The 19,446-nt window shown below is 46.0% G+C and overlaps 2 protein-coding genes across 4 annotated transcripts; one reads left to right on the top strand and one right to left on the bottom strand.

The window, feature by feature from the left end:
• The first annotated feature begins 2,457 nt into the window (after window positions 1–2,457).
• On the top strand, window positions 2,458–5,458 carry LOC115116138 (nicotinamide riboside kinase 2-like). Of its 3 annotated transcripts, none has more exons than XM_029644626.2 (7): window positions 2,458–2,661; window positions 2,871–2,961; window positions 3,921–3,969; window positions 4,236–4,410; window positions 4,633–4,811; window positions 4,949–5,034; window positions 5,135–5,458. In XM_029644626.2, the coding sequence occupies exons 1-6, from the start codon at window positions 2,636–2,638 to the stop codon at window positions 5,032–5,034; spliced, it is 606 nt and encodes a 201-aa protein (XP_029500486.1). In that variant the 5' UTR covers window positions 2,458–2,635; the 3' UTR covers window positions 5,135–5,458. The 3 variants fall into 3 exon arrangements, with proteins under 3 accessions (XP_029500486.1, XP_029500485.1, XP_029500487.1); XM_029644625.2 differs by having other exon boundaries at window positions 5,132–5,458; XM_029644627.2 differs by lacking the exons at window positions 2,458–2,661; window positions 3,921–3,969 and having other exon boundaries at window positions 2,872–2,961; window positions 5,132–5,458.
• Window positions 5,459–8,831: 3,373 nt separating this feature from the next.
• LOC135565722 (uncharacterized) lies at window positions 8,832–10,301 on the bottom strand. The gene has a single exon (XM_065013624.1). The coding sequence runs from the start codon at window positions 10,299–10,301 to the stop codon at window positions 8,832–8,834; it is 1,470 nt and encodes a 489-aa protein (XP_064869696.1).
• Window positions 10,302–19,446: the final 9,145 nt, after the last annotated feature.

Genomic DNA, 19,446 nt, shown 5'->3' with positions numbered 1-19,446 from the left:
CTCACATAGACCGAGGTGGAGTGAACCTAATGGATTCATTAAACACACTGAACTGATGCAGTACAGACCATTATATACAAGCCTGGAGAAGGAGAGTAAATCATCCATACTGGTCTCTAACCGTAACCTAACCATCTCTGTTCCTGTAAATGATTAGCCATAGAGCCACACCCTTTTCTGCACATTTCCTGCTCTTTGTATAGTGACTGGAGGTCAAAGCAAGGATAGACTGGAGGTCACGGCTAGCTAGAGCGGAGGTCAAGGCTAGTGGACACAGCAAAAACCAACATTGGGCTTTATCACTTGCATAGGGCTGTGTATCCTGTCATTTAAGAACATAGAATAACATATTCATGACAACAATAACAGACCTAGCCACGAATCCCAGGATAGGAGAATATAATATCTTTCTTTTCAATAAAACCTACTTAATGGTACAGTCACATTTCCCATAATATTATGATCAGCTTGAGCAATAGCAAATCTCATCATGACTACAATATTGTTATCTTGCATATTATCTAAACTCAGCAAAAAAAGAAACGTCCCTTTTTCAGGACCCTGTCTTTCAAAGATAATTCATAAAAATCCAAATAACTTCACAGATCTTCATTGTAAAGGGTTTAAACACTGTTTCCCATGCTTGTTCAATGAACCGTAAACAATTAATGAACAAGCACCTTTGGAACGGTCGTTAAAACACTAACAGCTTACAGACGGTAGGCAAATAAGGTCACAGTTGTGAAAACTTAGGACACTAAAGAGGCCTTTCTTCTGACTCTGAAAAACACAAAAAAAAGATGCCCAGGGTCCCTGCTCATCTGCGTGAACGTGCCTTAGACATGCTGCAAGGAGGCATGAGGACTGCAGTAAATTACAATGTCCGTACTGTGAGATGCCTTGACAGCGCTACAGGGAGACAGGACGGACAGCTGATCGTCCTCGCAGTGGCAGACCACTTGTAACAACACCTGCACAGATCGGTACATCTGAACATCACACCTGCGGGACAGGTACAGGATGGCAACAACAACTGCCAGAGTTACACCAGGAACGCACAATCCCTCCATCAGTGCTCAGACTGTCCGCAATAGGCTGAGAGAGGCTGGACTGAGGGCTGGTAGGCCTGTTGTAAGGCAGGTCCTCACCAGACATCACCGGCAACAATGTTGCATATGGGCACAAACCCACCGTCGCTGCACCAGACAGGACTGGCAAAAAGTGCTCTTCACTGACGAGTCACGGTTGTGTCTCACCGGGGGTGATGGTCGGATTAGCGTTTATCGTCGAAGAAATGAGCGTTACACCGAGGCCTGTACTCTGGAGAGGGATCGATTTGGAGGTGGAGGGTCCGTCATGGTCTGGGGCGGTGTGTCATAGCATCACCGGACTGAGCTTGTTGTCATTGCAGGTAATCTCAACGCTGTGCATTACAGGGAAGACATCCTCCTCCCTCATGTGGTACCCTCCCTGCAGGCTCATCCTGACATGACCCTCCAGCATGACAATGCCACCAGCCTTACTGCTCATTCTGTGCATGATTTCTTGCAAAACAGGAATGTCACTGTTCTTCCATGGCCAGAAAAGAGCCCGGATCTCAATCCCATTGAGCACGTCTGGGACCTGTTGGATCGGAGGGTGAGGGCCAGGGCCATTCCCCCCAGAAATGTCCAGAAACTTGCAGGTGCCTTGGTGGAAGAGTGGTGTAACATCTCACAGCAAGAACTGGCAAATCTGGTGCAGTACATGAGGAAGAGACGCACTGCAATGCAGCTGGTGGCCACACCAGATACTTACTGTTACTTTTGATTTCGACCCCCCCCCCTTTGTTCATGGGACACATTATTCTATTTCTGTTTGTCACATGTCTGTGGAACTTGTTCAATTTATGTCTCAGTTGTTGAATCTTGTTATCTTCATACAAATATTTACAAATGTTAAGTTTGCTTAAAATAAATGCAGTTGGCAGTGAGGACGTTTCTTTTTTTTGCTGAGTTTATATGATGTATGCATATCTAATCTCCATAATCTCGTTCTTGTCCCTATCATCAGTGAAAGCATGGTGATTTGCCTGGAGAGAATTATCATTGTGTTTCACAGCTTAGAGTCAAGCTATTTATTCTGCTGTCTTCTAGGAAGCCAATGATGCCTGACATAGCTCCCGTATCGGCTGGCAAAGGTTTGACATGCTATGGAAGGGGTGGTCTAGGTTTTCAGACGGGGTGTGTGTGTGCGCGCGCATGTGTGTGTGTGACCGCTATGCTGACTGAGTTCAAGTAACAGGTGGAAAAATCGGAGCTATACAAATCTAGCACTGTAGCACCGCACTCCAATTGGACATAGTTCCGGAGTACAGTAGAAGCTAATTGGCTACAGTAAAACGGACTGATTGGACTGAGTTGAGCCACGAGGTGTGACATGAATAGTGACGCTGTGGTGAATCCTTTATATGCTAGGCAGAGATGCTCTATCAATGAAGTAGTAAGGGGAGGGGACATTCTAGCAATAAGATTTAAAACATTTAAGTTTAAAGGACTTTTCTTTTGAAAGTTAATATTTTGTATAGGGGTTCCTTTCCTTCGTCTAACACCGACGTAGAGTAGTTACTGCTACGGACCAAGATCAAGATATCAACATGAAATTCATTATAGGAATTGGCGGGTAAGTCATATCTAATGAATATTAATATTAAAAACAAGTTTACTATTTTACTATTTGTTATGACGGTAAGAACATAATTCAACGTTTCTAATGTTGATAATACCAAACGTATTTCTGTAGCCGAAATTAATGGTCCACACAAGATCAAGTGGACCGGGGATAATTTATAGAAAAGTATGGTCATTGTGTTTTTTCATTATTCTGTCTAGCGTGACCAACGGTGGGAAAACCACGCTAACCAATAAATTGATCCAGGCGTTGCCCAACTGTTGTGTGATACATCAGGATGACTTTTTTAAGGTAAGATGCTTCATCACGTTTATGTCTCTCAGCCCAGAAAGCTTGCTGTTGAGTAACCACTTTCATTTGATTCATATCATTATTTTAAAGTCATAACATCGTGTTCACTTGTTTTACCATCCGTTTTTATGATCGAAAACGAACAGATTGTATAGCCTACAGTAGCCTATTGAATTGGAGTGACAAATCAAATAAAAATTGGCCTTGAACACTTAATATCGCCACCTATTGGTGGCAAGTCAGTAAAGGATGACCAGACAGCTACCATATTCCACCTGATATAATGTGCTTAACATTGTCTCCTGACGAACCAATGAAAATGTTAAAATGTTTACATCATTTGAAGTTCAAACATTGCATTCACTTTTCATGTAATGCAACAATTGTTTTACTGCATGACAGTTATTAATGTTCATTTGACTTTGAACATTTTCATTCACCCCATAATGATCTGTATACTCTGTGTTGTCAATGTCAACAACTTATTGCAAATTAAGGATCATTTAAAAAAAAGGGGTTTATTTTTTATTTAAATGTCAGTGGATGAATATCGCTGGCTGTCAACGGCTGACACCGTGTACCCTCTCCAGTACGACTACAGTGCCCTGCCCACATGTTGAGCAGTTAGGCCATGTGCCAGCAGCATGGTTGGGGTCAATTCTATTTCAATTCAGTCAATTCAGGAATTGGAGTTGGATTTCGGAATTTAGAATTGGAATTTAGAATTGGAATTTAGAATTGGAAATGGGAATTTACTTCCTGATCCCATCCCTGGCCCTTACAAGGCATTATTTACGGTGCACTGAGGGTGCAGGTTAGCCTTTAGCTGTTTGCCTCAGTGGAGACGCTGGCGTCGTTAACTTAGCTCATATCCAGGTGTGATCAGCACTGACTGGTTACTACTCTGTCATCATCACCTTGAGGTTGCAGCAATGTTTTCTTGGTGACTGTTATTTCAGAAACCCGATCAGATAGAAGTCGGGGAGGACGGCTTTAGGCAGTGGGATGGTAAGAGTTGGATTCGCTGTAGGAATGAAAACAAACACTACGAGTAATGTACTCTTTCCCTTTAATTGACATCTTCAAAAGTTCCTCTGATACTTTTGTAATAGACAACAATTTACCTGCAATTTTAAATTCAATTTTTACAAAAATTCTGTGAATGCTACACCAGTTACTAGAGCTGACTGTTGCGTTTTGAAGCACATTGGCTGCTGTGCTGTTTAGTTCCCTGGTGGTGAAGCGTATTGTTCTGTCTATTCCCTGTTCTCTAGTGATCACATCCCTGGATATGGAGGCCATGGTTAACACTGTGGAGGGATGGCAAGAGAACCCAGTCAAGTTCGCCCGCTCCCACGGCATCTGCGTCACACCTGAAGCAGAGGACTCAGACCCTGACAACGGTATCCACATCCTCATCGTGGAAGGGTTTCTGCTCTATAACTACAAGTATGTTGTTTTCCTACAACATTTACATTGACATGTTAAAGACGACAACATTTTGCCTGAAGTTAGTCTGTAGTTAGACTCTCTCTCTCTGTCTTCCCTTCGAGGACAAAAACGTTCAATCGTATCTTACTATACACTACTAATGACTTTATCGATGAAAGTTAACTCGAGTTTTCAACACTCACGCCTTGTTCTGACCACCGTTTGTTTTGTTTCCTGCAGGCCTATTGTTGATGTCTATGACAAAAGCTACTACATTGCCATTCCAAAAGAGGAGTGCAAGAGGAGGAGAAGTACAAGGAACTACACAGTCCCTGACCCCCCTGGTCTGTTTGAAGGCCATGTCTGGCCCATGTACCTGAAACACAGGACAGAGATGGAGGAAAACTACCATGGTATAGGTATGTACTGGACACTACTGCAGAGTTCATATCATGTTTATTATGATCAATTATTATAATATATGTGTGTATTTAACTTTTCCACTATTTTCACTATGGTTTATAATGACTAAATTTGAGGCATTTTTACCCCTCAGAGTACCTTGATGGCTTGAAACCTAAAGAGGAGATCTACAACCAAGTGTATGAAAACATACAAAACACCCTGCTCAACAACTTATAGGTAAACAAATACATATATTGGATCACTTACGTGTACACATATACATTGGCATTAATGTATTGCTTGCTAATAATTGTTATATCTCTCTCTTCCACAGCAGGAAGTCCAAAGACTTGTGTATAAACCTGTAAATAATCAAGTTGTGGGAAGTGCAACATCAGTACCATACTACTGCCTGAAATTAATATGGATATGTAAATAGTTTAAGGCCTAACTTATTTTTTAAAAAACTGAACGGCAGAAGCATTGTATTTTGTATAATCAAATGTAACCTTTTCTAAGATGATTTACCAACTGGACTGCCCAGTGTTGAAACACATGAAGAACAGGTCTATGTGTTTCCTGTGTTTTCATGGTTAAAAAAATATCTTCCCACACTGAGAGGAAAGATTGTGTCTACAACATAAAGAGACCTATGAATCCATCTACTGTGTTCTGTGGTTATTCTCAATCCAATGAACTTAATTAACTCAATTTACAGCTTTCTAAACGAGGAAATGTGGCAACACAAGACTAGTATCCAGTAGACGCAGCTATATTACAGTATAGTACAGTATATTAGAAAAGTATTATATTAATACCTACAGAAACATATACAGCTGTTACATCCTCATATCATTTTGTACACTGAAGACAGATTCAAGATCAACACAAATGCTTAGTCTCTGGTTTTTTTTTTTACATCATTTTACATCAGCTGCTCTGATACCACCCTGAACTGTCGTCTGATACCACCCTGAACTGTCGTCTGATACCACCCTGAACTGTCGTCTGATACCACCCTGAACTGTCGTCTGATACCACCCTGAACTGTCGTCTGATACCACCCTGAACTGTCGTCTGATACCACCCTGAACTGTCGTCTGATACCACCCTGAACTGTCGTCTGATACCACCCTGAACTGTCGTCTGATACCACCCTGAACTGTCGTCTGATACCACCCTGAACTGTCGTCTGATACCACCCTGAACTGTCGTCTGATACCACCCTGAACTGTCGAAGCTTTAGCATTCAGGAAAAGGGAAAGAAACCAGAACAGAATTTATTCCTGATGAATTTTGAACATTGAACCAAAAACTCTCCACAAACATAAACAAACAACAACAAAACTAGCCCTACTGTGATGTAGTAGTAACTACTTCATTCTGACACTGTGCCGACCTACGTAAACGGCCATGTCAATGCAGAGATATCTGGGACATATTCATCAGTGGAAAAGGCTTCTCGATGATTATGAGAGGTTTCCATGGAAATAGTTACCGTTTTTCTCAGTCGCTTTGGTGCATTTTTCACATCATCCCTAACATGTGCAAAATAATAAGTGCATTTCTCAGAACAATTTGTACAAATTGCAATATACAATAGATATGTTTCTAAAGCTAGTCAGCCACTAAAAATCCTTAGTACATCTCTCAACAGTAAATATTCATGCCAATGATCATGTCAGTGTCATCAGAATGATAAGTCATTGAGTCATTGTTCACGAACAAGGTCGTCAAAATGTTTAGGCATGTTGTCAATGTAACTGTGTACTTTGACAGTATTACCTGATGTAAACTTAGGCTACAGTTTGGATGACAGCTACTGTATTGAAAATGCACAAGGCTGCACTTCTATGGCATATATCAATTTTAACAGTGCTATTTACTTATTACTGTATGTGGGGTATTGATTGAAAGAGACTGGACAACCCAAGGGGCACAAAGGAAAAAAAACTAAATGATAAAGAAACACCGGAAACCACCTCTAAGGCACAACTTTGCCCGCAGCACTGTTGTGCTGTCTCTACACATCCAGACGTTCCTGTCTGTCGACCCACATATTCTCATCCACATCACACCGGATATTTTCCCTTCCAATGCAACGTGGAAAGAATCTTTTGGAATGCCTTATCCATCCTCTGCAGGCGTCTACTGCGATGTCCTCACATGCTGCATCCATTGCAGCCAGCAGGGTCATCTATGTGTGTGGCTAACGATCGTACACCTTCCACCTCCATGCTGAAAATAACTCCTCAATTTGCTTAAGGAATGGTGAATAAGGTGGGAGGAATTTTATGAGCATCCTCGGGTGGGTCACAAACCATTGCCTTATGTTTGATCGATGGAAACTCACATTATCACAAACGACCACATACTTTGGCAAATCCTCTCTAAACAGACCCTCTAGATGAGAGCTCTGTAGAGTCTCTAAAAAGTTGAGTAGATGCTGGGTGTTGTATGGCCCTATAAGGGGGATATGGGTTAGGACACCATGCTCCGAAATAGCAGCACACATGGTGATATTTCCTCCCCGTTGGCCTGACAAATCCACAGTAGCTCTGTGACCGATGATATTCCGACCCCGTCTTCTGCATGTGGGAGGGTTAACTTGATTCCAACTCCATTATACACTATATCCCAGAACACACAGTTGAACTTGTTTTGGTAAGGAAGAGTGACATAACATGTACATATATTGCATGTTCCTTCCACCTTCCACCAGGCTATGAGGGGTGGCCAGTCCTCTTCTGGCTGTGCCGGGTGGAGATTATAAACCTAGAGAGGAACCAGGCTATGAGGGGTGGCCAGTCCTCTTCTGGCTGTGCCAGGTGGAGCCTATGTCCTCTTTTGCCTCTTCCTCTGTTTTGCCTTCCACCATGCATCCTTGCTCCTCTTCTTCCTCCTCCTCTTGGCTGTTGACCCTGTTCATTTCCTGGTCCATCCATTATTGGAAAATTGCAACTCTGTGTTTTTGGTCTGTCTATATATGCTTGCCAATTGATTCTTCATGAGATGCACCTTTGAGAAATGTAGACAACTGGTTGATTGTTGGTTGAACTAACACTTTACATTCCTTCATGAGTGAGGGTCAATTTCACCTGCACGATTCATCAATTCACGTTTTTGTACAAAAGGTCTAATAGAAATGTGTAAAACTATGCTTGACAGTTTATGACAAATAGTTCAATAATTTTGCATGTAATGGCTTATGCAAGGAACTAATGCCTAGATGTTTTGAGGGGTAAGACTATTCAACAGAGAACCATCTACTACATTTTGATCAACATGACATGAGCAATTGATAATGTGGAAAAAAGCTGACACTTGTACATTATCAATTGCAATTTGCTCTAAAGGAATAAGAAATTGCTTTAATGATGTGCACAAGTGACTAGATGATTTGGAATTTGTACAAGTAGTTTCAAGAATTGCACTTTTGATCTAAGAAATGCACCAAAGCGACTGAGAAAAACTGTAACAGCTCTTTTGAAGTTAAATTGAAGCCACCGTAAATTGTTCCCTCCAAGACATTTTTAAAAGGTTATTCTTTCGTAACAATGCATCTTTTATTGTGTTTAGCATTTAACAACAGCGCTCCATCCCATTAATGAGGGGAGGCAGTCAAAACAAACCATTGGTTGTATTTGTATTTCATCATTCAAAGCCCATCATCATTCAAAGCCCATCACACATCTGTCATCTACAGTTCATTCCCTCATAAAGGCCCTTGCGTGTTGCAACGCACCAAACAGCCATGTTGGTGGTTCTGTTAGCTCATTTGGTTGCAGTTCTTGTACCCACAGGGTTCTGGGTTTGAATCCTACTGAGTATGTTTTGAAGTGCAAGTCGCTTGGGATAAAAAGCATCAGATAAATGATTGTCTGACGGACATCGGCTGGTCAATGATATCTAATCTATTTACAATATGACATCAACTACCAAGACAGTGGGCTTATGTTTTTATCCATGATACTGGTAATGACAGTGTAATTTCATCCTTATAGCTTGTCAACCATGACCTTGAATTTCAATAACTACAATACGGTGTGAACAGCCAACCCAGCAGTCTGTGGGTGGTGACCAGCGGGTGTGGGTGGTGGGCAGCGGGTGTGGGTGGTGGGCAGCGGGTGTGGGTGGTGACCAGCGGGTGTGGGTGGTGAAGAGCGGGTGTGGGTGGTGACCAGCTGGTGTGGGTGGTGACCTGCAGGTGTGGGTGGTGACCAGCGGGTGTGGGTGGTGACCAGCGGGTGTGGGTGGTGGGCAGCGGGTGTGGGTGGTGACCAGCGGGTGTGGGTGGTGACCAGCGGGTGTGGGTGGTGACCAGCTGGTGTGGGTGGTGGGCAGCGGGTGTGGGAAGTGGGCAGCGGGTGTGGGTGGTGACCAGCGGGTGTGGGTGGTGAAGAGCGGGTGTGGGTGGTGACCAGCTGGTGTGGGTGGTGACCAGCAGGTGTGGGTGGTGAAGAGCGGGTGTGGGTGGTGACCAGCTGGTGTGGGTGGTGACCAGCTGGTGTGGGTGGTGGGCAGCGGGTGTGGGTGGTGACCAGCGGGTGTGGGTGGTGGGCAGCGGGTGTGGGTGGTGACCAGCGGGTGTGGGTGGTGGGCAGCAGGTGTGGGTGGTGACCAGCGGGTGTGGGTGGTGACCAGCGGGTGTGGGTGGTGGGCAGCGGGTGTGGGTGGTGACCAGCGGGTGTGGGTGGTGACCAGCGGGTGTGGGTGGTGACCAGCTGGTGTGGGTGGTGACCAGCAGGTGTGGGTGGTGACCAGCTGGTGTGGGTGGTGGGCAGCGGGTGTGGGTGGTGACCAGCGGGTGTGGGTGGTGGGCAGCGGGTGTGGGTGGTGACCAGCGGGTGTGGGTAGTGGGCAGCAGGTGTGGGTGGTGACCAGCGGGTGTGGGTGGTGACCAGCGGGTGTGGGTGGTGGGCAGCGGGTGTGGGTGGTGACCAGCGGGTGTGGGTGGTGACCAGCGGGTGTGGGTGGTGACCAGCTGGTGTGGGTGGTGGGCAGCGGGTGTGGGAAGTGGGCAGCGGGTGTGGGTGGTGAAGAGCGGGTGTGGGTGGTGACCAGCTGGTGTGGGTGGTGACCAGCGGGTGTGGGTGGTGGGCAGCGGGTGTGGGTGGTGACCAGCGGGTGTGGGTGGTGACCAGCTGGTGTGGGTGGTGGGCAGCGGGTGTGGGAAGTGGGCAGCGGGTGTGGGTGGTGACCAGCGGGTGTGGGTGGTGAAGAGCGGGTGTGGGTGGTGACCAGCTGGTGTGGGTGGTGACCAGCAGGTGTGGGTGGTGAAGAGCGGGTGTGGGTGGTGACCAGCTGGTGTGGGTGGTGACCAGCAGGTGTGGGTGGTGACCAGCTGGTGTGGGTGGTGGGCAGCGGGTGTGGGTGGTGACCAGCTGGTGTGGGTGGTGACCAGCAGGTGTGGGTGGTGACCAGCTGGTGTGGGGTGGTGACCAGCTGGTGCGGGGTGGTGACCAGTGGGTGCGGGGAGCTGGGCCTTTTGTCTTGTGACACATAACTGGGAATTTTTTGGGTGCCTGACGAGGACAAGCTGAGGGTGGCTGGTGGCAGCCTGCTGGTGTGTGTGTGTGTGTGTGTGTGTGTGTGTGTGTGTGTGTGTGTGTGTGTGTGTGTGTGTGTGTGTGTGTGTGTGTGTGTTATATTTAGGCCAGATGCCTTGGGTGTCAGGGGAGTATTATTAGGCCTTGTACAGAGAGGTTCCGGGGGGAGGGGTTATGATCTCTACGTGCCCTCCTGCCTGTCTCACGGCCCTATCTCCTGCACCAGCCAATCAGGCTCCCCAGGCACACCGAGGCGGAGGCAACAGGGGAAAGGTGAGAACCAGAGAGGCATGCGATCCATGTGCTCCCACGTCACACGGCGGCTCCATGGTAACCGGGACATAACCATAGAGTAAAGCCTGTTCTTCCATATTTGGGTTGGAAGGAGGGGAGCCGGCCTGTAAGGCTGTCACACGCTTTCCCCCCCAAGTGAGTCAGTCCCCTACTTCAGCCCCCTACTACCCAACTACGCTACGACCCTACTACCCAACTACCCTACTAGACTACCACCCAACTACCCTACTACCCTGCTACCCAGCTACTCAACTACCCAGCTACCCTCCTACCCAGCTACCCTGCTACCCAACTACCCTGCTACCCAGCTACCCAGCTACCCTGCGACCCAGCTACCCAACTACCCTGCTATCCTCCTACCCAGCTACCCTGTTACCCTACTACCCTGCTACCCTACTACCCTGCTGCCCAGCTACCCAACTACCCTGTTACCCTACTACCCTGCTACCCAACTACCCTGCTACCCAGCTACTCAACTACCCTGCTAACCAGCTACCCTGCTACCCAACTACCCTGATACCCAGCTACCCTCCTACCCAACTACCCTACTACCGAACTACCCAACTGCCCTGCTACCCAGCTACCCTCCTACCCAACTACCCTACTACCCTCCTACCCAACTGCCCTCCTACCCAACTGCCCTCCTACCCAACTACCCTACTTCCCAACTACTCTACTACCCTGCTTCCCTACCACCCACTACCCTAGTACCTAATAACCCAATTACCAACTCCAAAGACATGTGAGCATTTTTGATGATGCTACTGCTGTTTTGTGTCTTAGGCTGGGTTACTTTAAAGCCATTTGTGACAACTGCTGATGTAAAAAGGGCTTCATAAATACAATACAATACTTTGATTGAATTTAAATACATGGAATACTTTTGACAAGCATAACATGATGAACCCAAATGTCATTCACCAGACACTACCTCCGATGCACAGTTGCCTAGTAACAAAGTTAGATATCCCAAAATTGTGGCAACATTGTGTGACCTTAGGCCAGGGGTCTCCAATAGCTAGCTACCAGTAGCTCACAGGCCAACTACCAGTAGCTCACAGGCCAACTACCAGTAGCTCACAGGGCAACTACCAGTAGCTCTCAGGCCAACTACCAGTAGCTCTCAGGCCAACTACCAGTAGCTCACAGGCCAACTACCAGTAGCTCACAGGGCAACTACCAGTAGCTCTCAGGCCAACTACCAGTAGCTCTCAGGCCAACTACCAGTAGCTCGCAAGCCAGTAGCTTGCAGGCCAACTACCAGTAGCTCGCAGGCCAACTACGAGTAGCTCGCAGGCCAACTACTAGTAGCTCGCAGGCCAACTACCACTAGCTCGCAGGCCAACTACCAGTAGCTCACAGGCCAACTACCACTAGCTCGCAGGCCAACTACCAGTTGCTCGCAGGCCAACTACGAGTAGCTCGCAGGCAAACTACCAGTAGCTCGCAGGCCAACTACCAGTAGCTCTCAGGCCAACTACCAGTAGCTCTCAGGCCAACTACCAGTAGCTCACAGGCCAACTACCAGTAGCTCACAGGGCAACTACCAGTAGCTCTCAGGCCAACTACCAGTAGCTTTCAGGCCAACTACCAGTAGCTCGCAAGCCAGTAGCTTGCAGGCCAACTACCAGTAGCTCGCAGGCCAACTACGAGTAGCTCGCAGGCCAACTACTAGTAGCTCGCAGGCCAACTACCACTAGCTCGCAGGCCAACTACCAGTAGCTCACAGGCCAACTACCACTAGCTCGCAGGCCAACTACCAGTAGCTCGCAGGCCAGTAGCTTTCAGGCCAACTACCAGTAGCTCGCAAGCCAGTAGCTTGCAGGCCAACTACCAGTAGCTCGCAGGCCAACTACGAGTAGCTCGCAGGCCAACTACTAGTAGCTCGCAGGCCAACTACCACTAGCTCGCAGGCCAACTACCAGTAGCTCACAGGCCAACTACCACTAGCTCGCAGGCCAACTACCAGTAGCTCGCAGGCCAACTACGAGTAGCTCGCAGGCCAACTACCAGTAGCTCGCAGGCCAACTACCAGTAGCTCGCAGGCCAACTACCAGTAGCTCGCAAGCCAACTACTAGTAGCTCGCAGGCAAACTACCAGTAGCTCGCAGGCCAACTACCAGTAGCTTGCAAGCCAACTACCAGTAGCTCGCAGGCCAACTACCAGTAGCTCTCAGGCCAACTACCAGTAGCTCTCAGGCCAACTACCAGTAGCTCACAGGCCAACTACCAGTAGCTCGCAGGCCAACTACCAGTAGCTCGCAGGCCAAATACCAGTAGCTCGCAGGCCAACTACCACTAGCTCGCAGGCCAACTACCAGTAGCTCGCAGGCCAACTACCAGTAGCTCTCAGGCCAACTACCAGTAGCTCTCAGGCCAACTACCAGTAGCTCACAGGCCAACTACCAGTAGCTCACAGGGCAACTACCAGTAGCTCTCAGGCCAACTACCAGTAGCTCTCAGGCCAACTACCAGTAGCTCGCAAGCCAGTAGCTTGCAGGCCAACTACCAGTAGCTCGCAGGCCAACTACGAGTAGCTCGCAGGCCAACTACTAGTAGCTCGCAGGCCAACTACCACTAGCTCGCAGGCCAACTACCAGTAGCTCACAGGCCAACTACCACTAGCTCGCAGGCCAACTACCAGTTGCTCGCAGGCCAACTACGAGTAGCTCGCAGGCAAACTACCAGTAGCTCGCAGGCCAACTACCAGTAGCTCTCAGGCCAACTACCAGTAGCTCTCAGGCCAACTACCAGTAGCTCACAGGCCAACTACCAGTAGCTCACAGGGCAACTACCAGTAGCTCTCAGGCCAACTACCAGTAGCTTTCAGGCCAACTACCAGTAGCTCGCAAGCCAGTAGCTTGCAGGCCAACTACCAGTAGCTCGCAGGCCAACTACGAGTAGCTTGCAGGCCAACTACTAGTAGCTCGCAGGCCAACTACCACTAGCTCGCAGGCCAACTACCAGTAGCTCACAGGCCAACTACCACTAGCTCGCAGGCCAACTACCAGTAGCTCGCAGGCCAGTAGCTTTCAGGCCAACTACCGGTAGCTCGCAAGCCAGTAGCTTGCAGGCCAACTACCAGTAGCTCGCAGGCCAACTACGAGTAGCTCGCAGGCCAACTACTAGTAGCTCGCAGGCCAACTACCACTAGCTCGCAGGCCAACTACCAGTAGCTCACAGGCCAACTACCACTAGCTCGCAGGCCAACTACCAGTAGCTCGCAGGCCAACTACGAGTAGCTCGCAGGCCAACTACCAGTAGCTCGCAGGCCAACTACCAGTAGCTCGCAGGCCAACTACCAGTAGCTCGCAAGCCAACTACGAGTAGCTCGCAGGCAAACTACCAGTAGCTCGCAGGCCAACTACCAGTAGCTTGCAAGCCAACTACCAGTAGCTCGCAGGCCAACTACCAGTAGCTCTCAGGCCAACTACCAGTAGCTCTCAGGCCAACTACCAGTAGCTCACAGGCCAACTACCAGTAGCTCGCAGGCCAACTACCAGTAGCTCGCAGGCCAAATACCAGTAGCTCGCAGGCCAACTACCAGTAGCTCGCAGGCCAACTACCAGTAGCTCGCAGGCCAACTACCAGTAGCTCTCAGGCCAACTACCAGTAGCTCTCAGGCCAACTACCAGTAGCTCACAGGCCAACTACCAGTAGCTCGCAGGCCAACTACCAGTAGCTCGCAGGCCAACTACCAGTAGCTCGCAGGCCAACTACCAGTAGCTCTCAGGCCAACTACCAGTAGCTCTCAGGCCAACTACCAGTAGCTCACAGGCCAACTACCAGTAGCTCTCAGGCCAACTACCAGTAGCTCTCAGGCCAACTACCAGTAGCTCACAGGCCAACTACCAGTAGCTCGCAGGCCAACTACCAGTAGCTCTCAGGCCAACTACCAGTAGCTCGCCAAACAATTATGAAGGTAAATGTATTTTTTATGTGTACCTCCCAAAACTGTCATGAACTAATCTCACAAGTATCAGACACCTCAAGCTCTGAGCTACTAACCCCAAAAAATCCACATTGATGTTTTTTTTTACCCTAATTGTTTTTTATTCTGATGTGATTTAAGCATTGACACTGACTTATAGCATCCAATTTAATTGTTTCTTTATGAATACTTATCATTTTAAGAGTGAAAAACTCTTCTTTTTTTTAATCCCACACCAGAACCGAATAAAACCAAGATAGGAAAAATTTGCAGTAGCTCAAAATGTTTCATAATTAAAAAGTAGGTCTTATGGTAGAAAAGGTTGGAGACCCCTGACTTAGGACATACCCAGTTCTGTTTAATTTACCACTGTGCTGTTAGATAATCAAGGCTGGAAAGGGCAAAGGACATTAGTTATGAGTTGGCCCTTTCCATAGAACCTGATCTTGAGCAATGCACGTGGGATATTTGGCACAACTTTGGCAGAAACTCTGTCTGATTTTTGACAGTTAAATTGATGGCATCCAACGGGATCAACTTCACTAAGGTAAAAGGAGTAAGTCACTGTGCAACCTGTTCTCACACACACACACACACACACACACACACACACACACACATTCTACTAAGCTCTATGGAATTGTTTTAAGAAAGTCATACCAAGGACCATTTAGCTATTTGATTTTGAATTCCAAGACCCCATGAAGTATCACTTTTTTTTTTTTTTTTACAAATAATTTGATTTAAACAATATGTTTGTCCTTTCTGCTATTAGCCCATGCAAACGCAAAGAACAACAGATTCACTACATGGAACAAAAGACAGTCCCCCCCAAAAAAAATCTAAAGGAAATTTGTTCTGAAGTGTCTGTCCTATATCTGAGATATATAAGAAAATCTGAAAACATAAATACATGTTTTCTTGTACATGTATATAACCCCTTATTTTTTGCCACCAAACACTCTCCATATATACTGTACTTCCTGGCATTTTTTTAAGGTGGCACCGGGAAACCTTAAAACGAGTCTTGTGAGGCCTGTGGGCATCCGAGAGCAAAATGACACGTACGAGTTTGTGAGAATCTCACCTTTACACAGAGAGGTCATATCAGTGTGTAAATGTCCGGACGCTACAGACAGAAATTTGGTAGATCGGCTGTAAAGAAATTCAGACGAGTCCCAAGACACTTGTGGGGGGGGGGTCGTAGAGCAAAACGGAAACCACCATCCTGTTCATGAGTCTCATCTTTCCATAGAGGGGTTATAATAGTTTTGTAGGCCAAACCGTTCAGACTCTACAGGCAATTTTGACCGATTTTCGAGATGTCTCATGGTGTGACAAACACCACTCTAGATGTCTCATGGTGTGACAAACACCACTCTAGATGTCTCATGGTGTGAGAAACACCACTCTAGATGTCTCATGGTGTGACAAACACCACTCTAGATGTCTCATGGTGTGACAAACACCACTCTAGATGTCTCATGGTGTGACAAACACCACTCTAGATGTCTCATGGTGTGACAAACACCACTCTAGATGTCTCATGGTGTGACAAACACCACTCGAGATGTCTCATGGTGTGACAAACACCACTCTAGATGTCTCATGGTGTGACAAACACCACTCTAGATGTCTCATGGTGTGACAAACACCACTCTAGATGTCTCATGGTGTGACAAACACCACTCTAGATGTCTCATGGTGTGACAAACACCACTCTAGATGTCTCATGGTGTGACAAACACCACTCTAGATGTCTCATGGTGTGACAAACACCACTCTAGATGTCTCATGGTGTGACAAACACCACTCTAGATGTCTCATGGTGTGACAAACACCACTCTAGATGTCTCATGGTGTGACAAACACCACTCTAGCTTATTTGTATTATGCTAAGTAGATTTCCACGGGGGCGCGGACATCGTCTGTAGTTTTTATATATATATATATACAGTACCTTGCGAAAGTATTCGGCCCCCTTGAACTTTGCGACCTTTTGCCACATTTCAGGCTTCAAACATAATGATATAAAACTGTATTTTTTTGTGAAGAATCAACAACAAGTGGGACACAATCATGAAGTGGAACAACATTTATTGGATATTTCAAACTTTTTTAACAAATCAAAAACTGAAAAATTGGGCGTGCAAAATTATTCAGCCCCTTTACTTTCAGTGCAGCAAACTCTCTCCAGAAGTTCAGTGAGGATCTCTGAATGATCCAATGTTGACCTAAATGACTAATGATGATAAATACAATCCACCTGTGTGTAATCAAGTCTCCGTATAAATGCACCTGCACTGTGATAGTCTCAGAGGTCCGTTAAAAGCGCAGAGAGCATCATGAAGAACAAGGAACACACCAGGCAGGTCTGAGATACTGTTGTGAAGAAGTTTAAAGCCAGATTTGGATACAAAAATATTTCCCAAGCTTTAAATATCCCAAGGAGCACTGTGCAAGCGATAATATTGAAATGGAAGGAGTATCAGACCACTGCAAATCTACCAAGACCTGGCCGTCCCTCTAAACTTTCAGCTCATACAAGGAGAAGACTGATCAGAGATGCAGCCAAGAGGCCCATGATCACTCTGGATGCACTGCAGAGATCTACAGCTGAGGTGGGAGACTCTGTCCATAGGACAACAATCAGTCGTATATTGCACAAATCTGGCCTTTATGGAAGAGTGGCAAGAAGAAAGCCATTTCTTAAAGATATCCATAAAAAGTGTCGTTTAAAGTTTGCCACAAGCCACCTGGGAGACACACCAAACATGTGGAAGAAGGTGCTCTGGTCAGATGAAACCAAAATTGAACTTTTTGGCAACAATGCAAAACGTTATGTTTGGCGTAAAAGCAACACCCTGAACACACCATCCCCACTGTCAAACATGGTGGTGGCAGCATCATGGTTTGGGCCTGCTTTTCTTCAGCAGGGACAGGGAAGATGGTTAAAATTGATGGGAAGATGGATGGAGCCAAATACAGGACCATTCTGGAAGAAAACCTGATGGAGTCTGCAAAAGACCTGAGACTGGGACGGAGATTTGTCTTCCAACAAGACAATGATCCAAAACATAAAGCAAAATCTACAATGGAATGGTTCAAAAATAAACATATCCAGGTGTTAGAATGGCCAAGTCAAAGTCCAGACCTGAATCCAATCGAGAATCTGTGGAAAGAACTGAAAACTGCTGTTCACAAATGCTCTCCATCCAACCTCACTGAGCTCGAGCTGTTTTGCAAGGAGGAATGGGAAAAAATGTCAGTCTCTCAATGTGCAAAACTGATAGAGACATACCCCAAGCGACTTACAGCTGTAATCGCAGCAAAAGGTGGCGCTACAAAGTATTAACTTAAGGGGGCTGAATAATTTTGCACGCCCAATTTTTCAGTTTTTGATTTGTTAAAAAAGTTTGAAATATCCAATAAATGTCGTTCCACTTCATGATTGTGTCCCACTTGTTGTTGATTCTTCACAAAAAAATACAGTTTTATATCTTTATGTTTGAAGCCTGAAATGTGGCAAAAGGTCGCAGTTCAAGGGGGCCGAATACTTTCGCAAGGCACTGTATATATAGAGAGAGAGAGAAAGAGAGAGAGACAGAGATATTTTACTTCCTAAATTTCCCAAACACTTTCCTAGACTTGTGTAGGATGATAAATACTGTTTGTTTTTGTTTTAAATCACTTTGGTAGTATTTTCAAAACTCTTAGTACAAAACTCCAAACTGGTAACATTTGTAATAATGCAGCCAGTCTAACATTCAAAACCTTTCATTGTGCATTGATTTTGTTTGTAGACATCTTTCACCACACAACCATTGATCCAAAATATACGTTTACTGTGAAATATAATGAGCACATTGGTTTAATCACCTTAACACAACATAATGATATCTCCTCAATTTAGTTAATTTAACAACCAGTTTATCCAATAGCAAAACATTTAAGATGCATGTTTCAAAATTACACTTTGAATGTAGTATGCGACAGTAGTGTAAACTACAGTACATGAAACTGTTTTCACATTAGGCAATACACTTGCGCAACCCATTAAAATTGACTGAACATCAAATGTCCATCATTTCTATCAAAGGTGTGATCACTGAAGACATCTTTCACAATGCAATGAAATGAAAGCGAAGAAAGCAACACATTTTTTATCTGGCAGTAGTTTACATCAAGCCTGTCTTGAGCATTTGGCCATAGGTTCTCATCGAAATCACAGTAAATATACCAACTGGTCATGCACCTGGGAAAAACCTTTAGGAATGTGTCGTATTCCAGCCTGACATAGGTCTGGATTGAATTCATTGCATGCCTCATCCGTGCCCTGAGGGAGGTTGGTACACCCATGGGGATGGCAATCAGAACATCTTCCACCTGTACAGTCATTGTGTATTGTATTTTACAGTGTTATATTGTAGTGGTCCTGTACGTGGCCCAGTTCATTAGAGCATGGCACTAGCAACACTAGAGTTGTGGGTTCGATTCCCGCTGAGGTCACATACCAAAAATGTGTGGACTGTTGTTGTCCCCGTTTGGTGAAAAAGTGACTGTGTGATTTTGTATGTTGTAATTAGTCAATTGAAAATGTGCTTAAGAGTTTTCAAACAACTGTCCTTTTGATGATCTGTTTGGAGTTTTGTACTAAAAGTTGTGAAAATGTACCACATACCTGTGAAATTTTCACCAAAGCAATAAAACAACCTGTAATACAGCAATAGTCTTGGCACTTGTCATCGTATTATTGGTTCTGCATTATGGAATGATTAAAGAAACATAGAAACGTGCATGGCTACCGAACAACTACAATCAGGTGTAACCGATGTGAAACGGCTAGCTAGTTAGCCGTGGTGCGCGCTAATAGCG

This window comes from Oncorhynchus nerka, linkage group LG9b (assembly GCF_034236695.1).
Source record: "Oncorhynchus nerka isolate Pitt River linkage group LG9b, Oner_Uvic_2.0, whole genome shotgun sequence".
Taxonomy (NCBI): domain Eukaryota; kingdom Metazoa; phylum Chordata; class Actinopteri; order Salmoniformes; family Salmonidae; genus Oncorhynchus; species Oncorhynchus nerka.
This window is presented reverse-complemented; position numbering and strand designations above follow the sequence as displayed.

Excerpts from the sequence above, each read along its gene's own strand:
- LOC115116138 (XM_029644626.2), top strand. The coding sequence starts at position 2,636 with ATGAAATTCATTATAGGAATTGGCGG. Across the intron at positions 2,662-2,870 it reads TTCATTATAGGAATTGGCGG|CGTGACCAACGGTGGGAAAA; the intron begins GTAAGTCATATC and ends TATTCTGTCTAG. Across the intron at positions 4,812-4,948 it reads GGAAAACTACCATGGTATAG|AGTACCTTGATGGCTTGAAA; the intron begins GTATGTACTGGA and ends TTTACCCCTCAG.
- LOC135565722 (XM_065013624.1), bottom strand. The coding sequence starts at position 10,301 with ATGTGTCACAAGACAAAAGGCCCAGCTCCCCGCACCCACTGGTCACCA.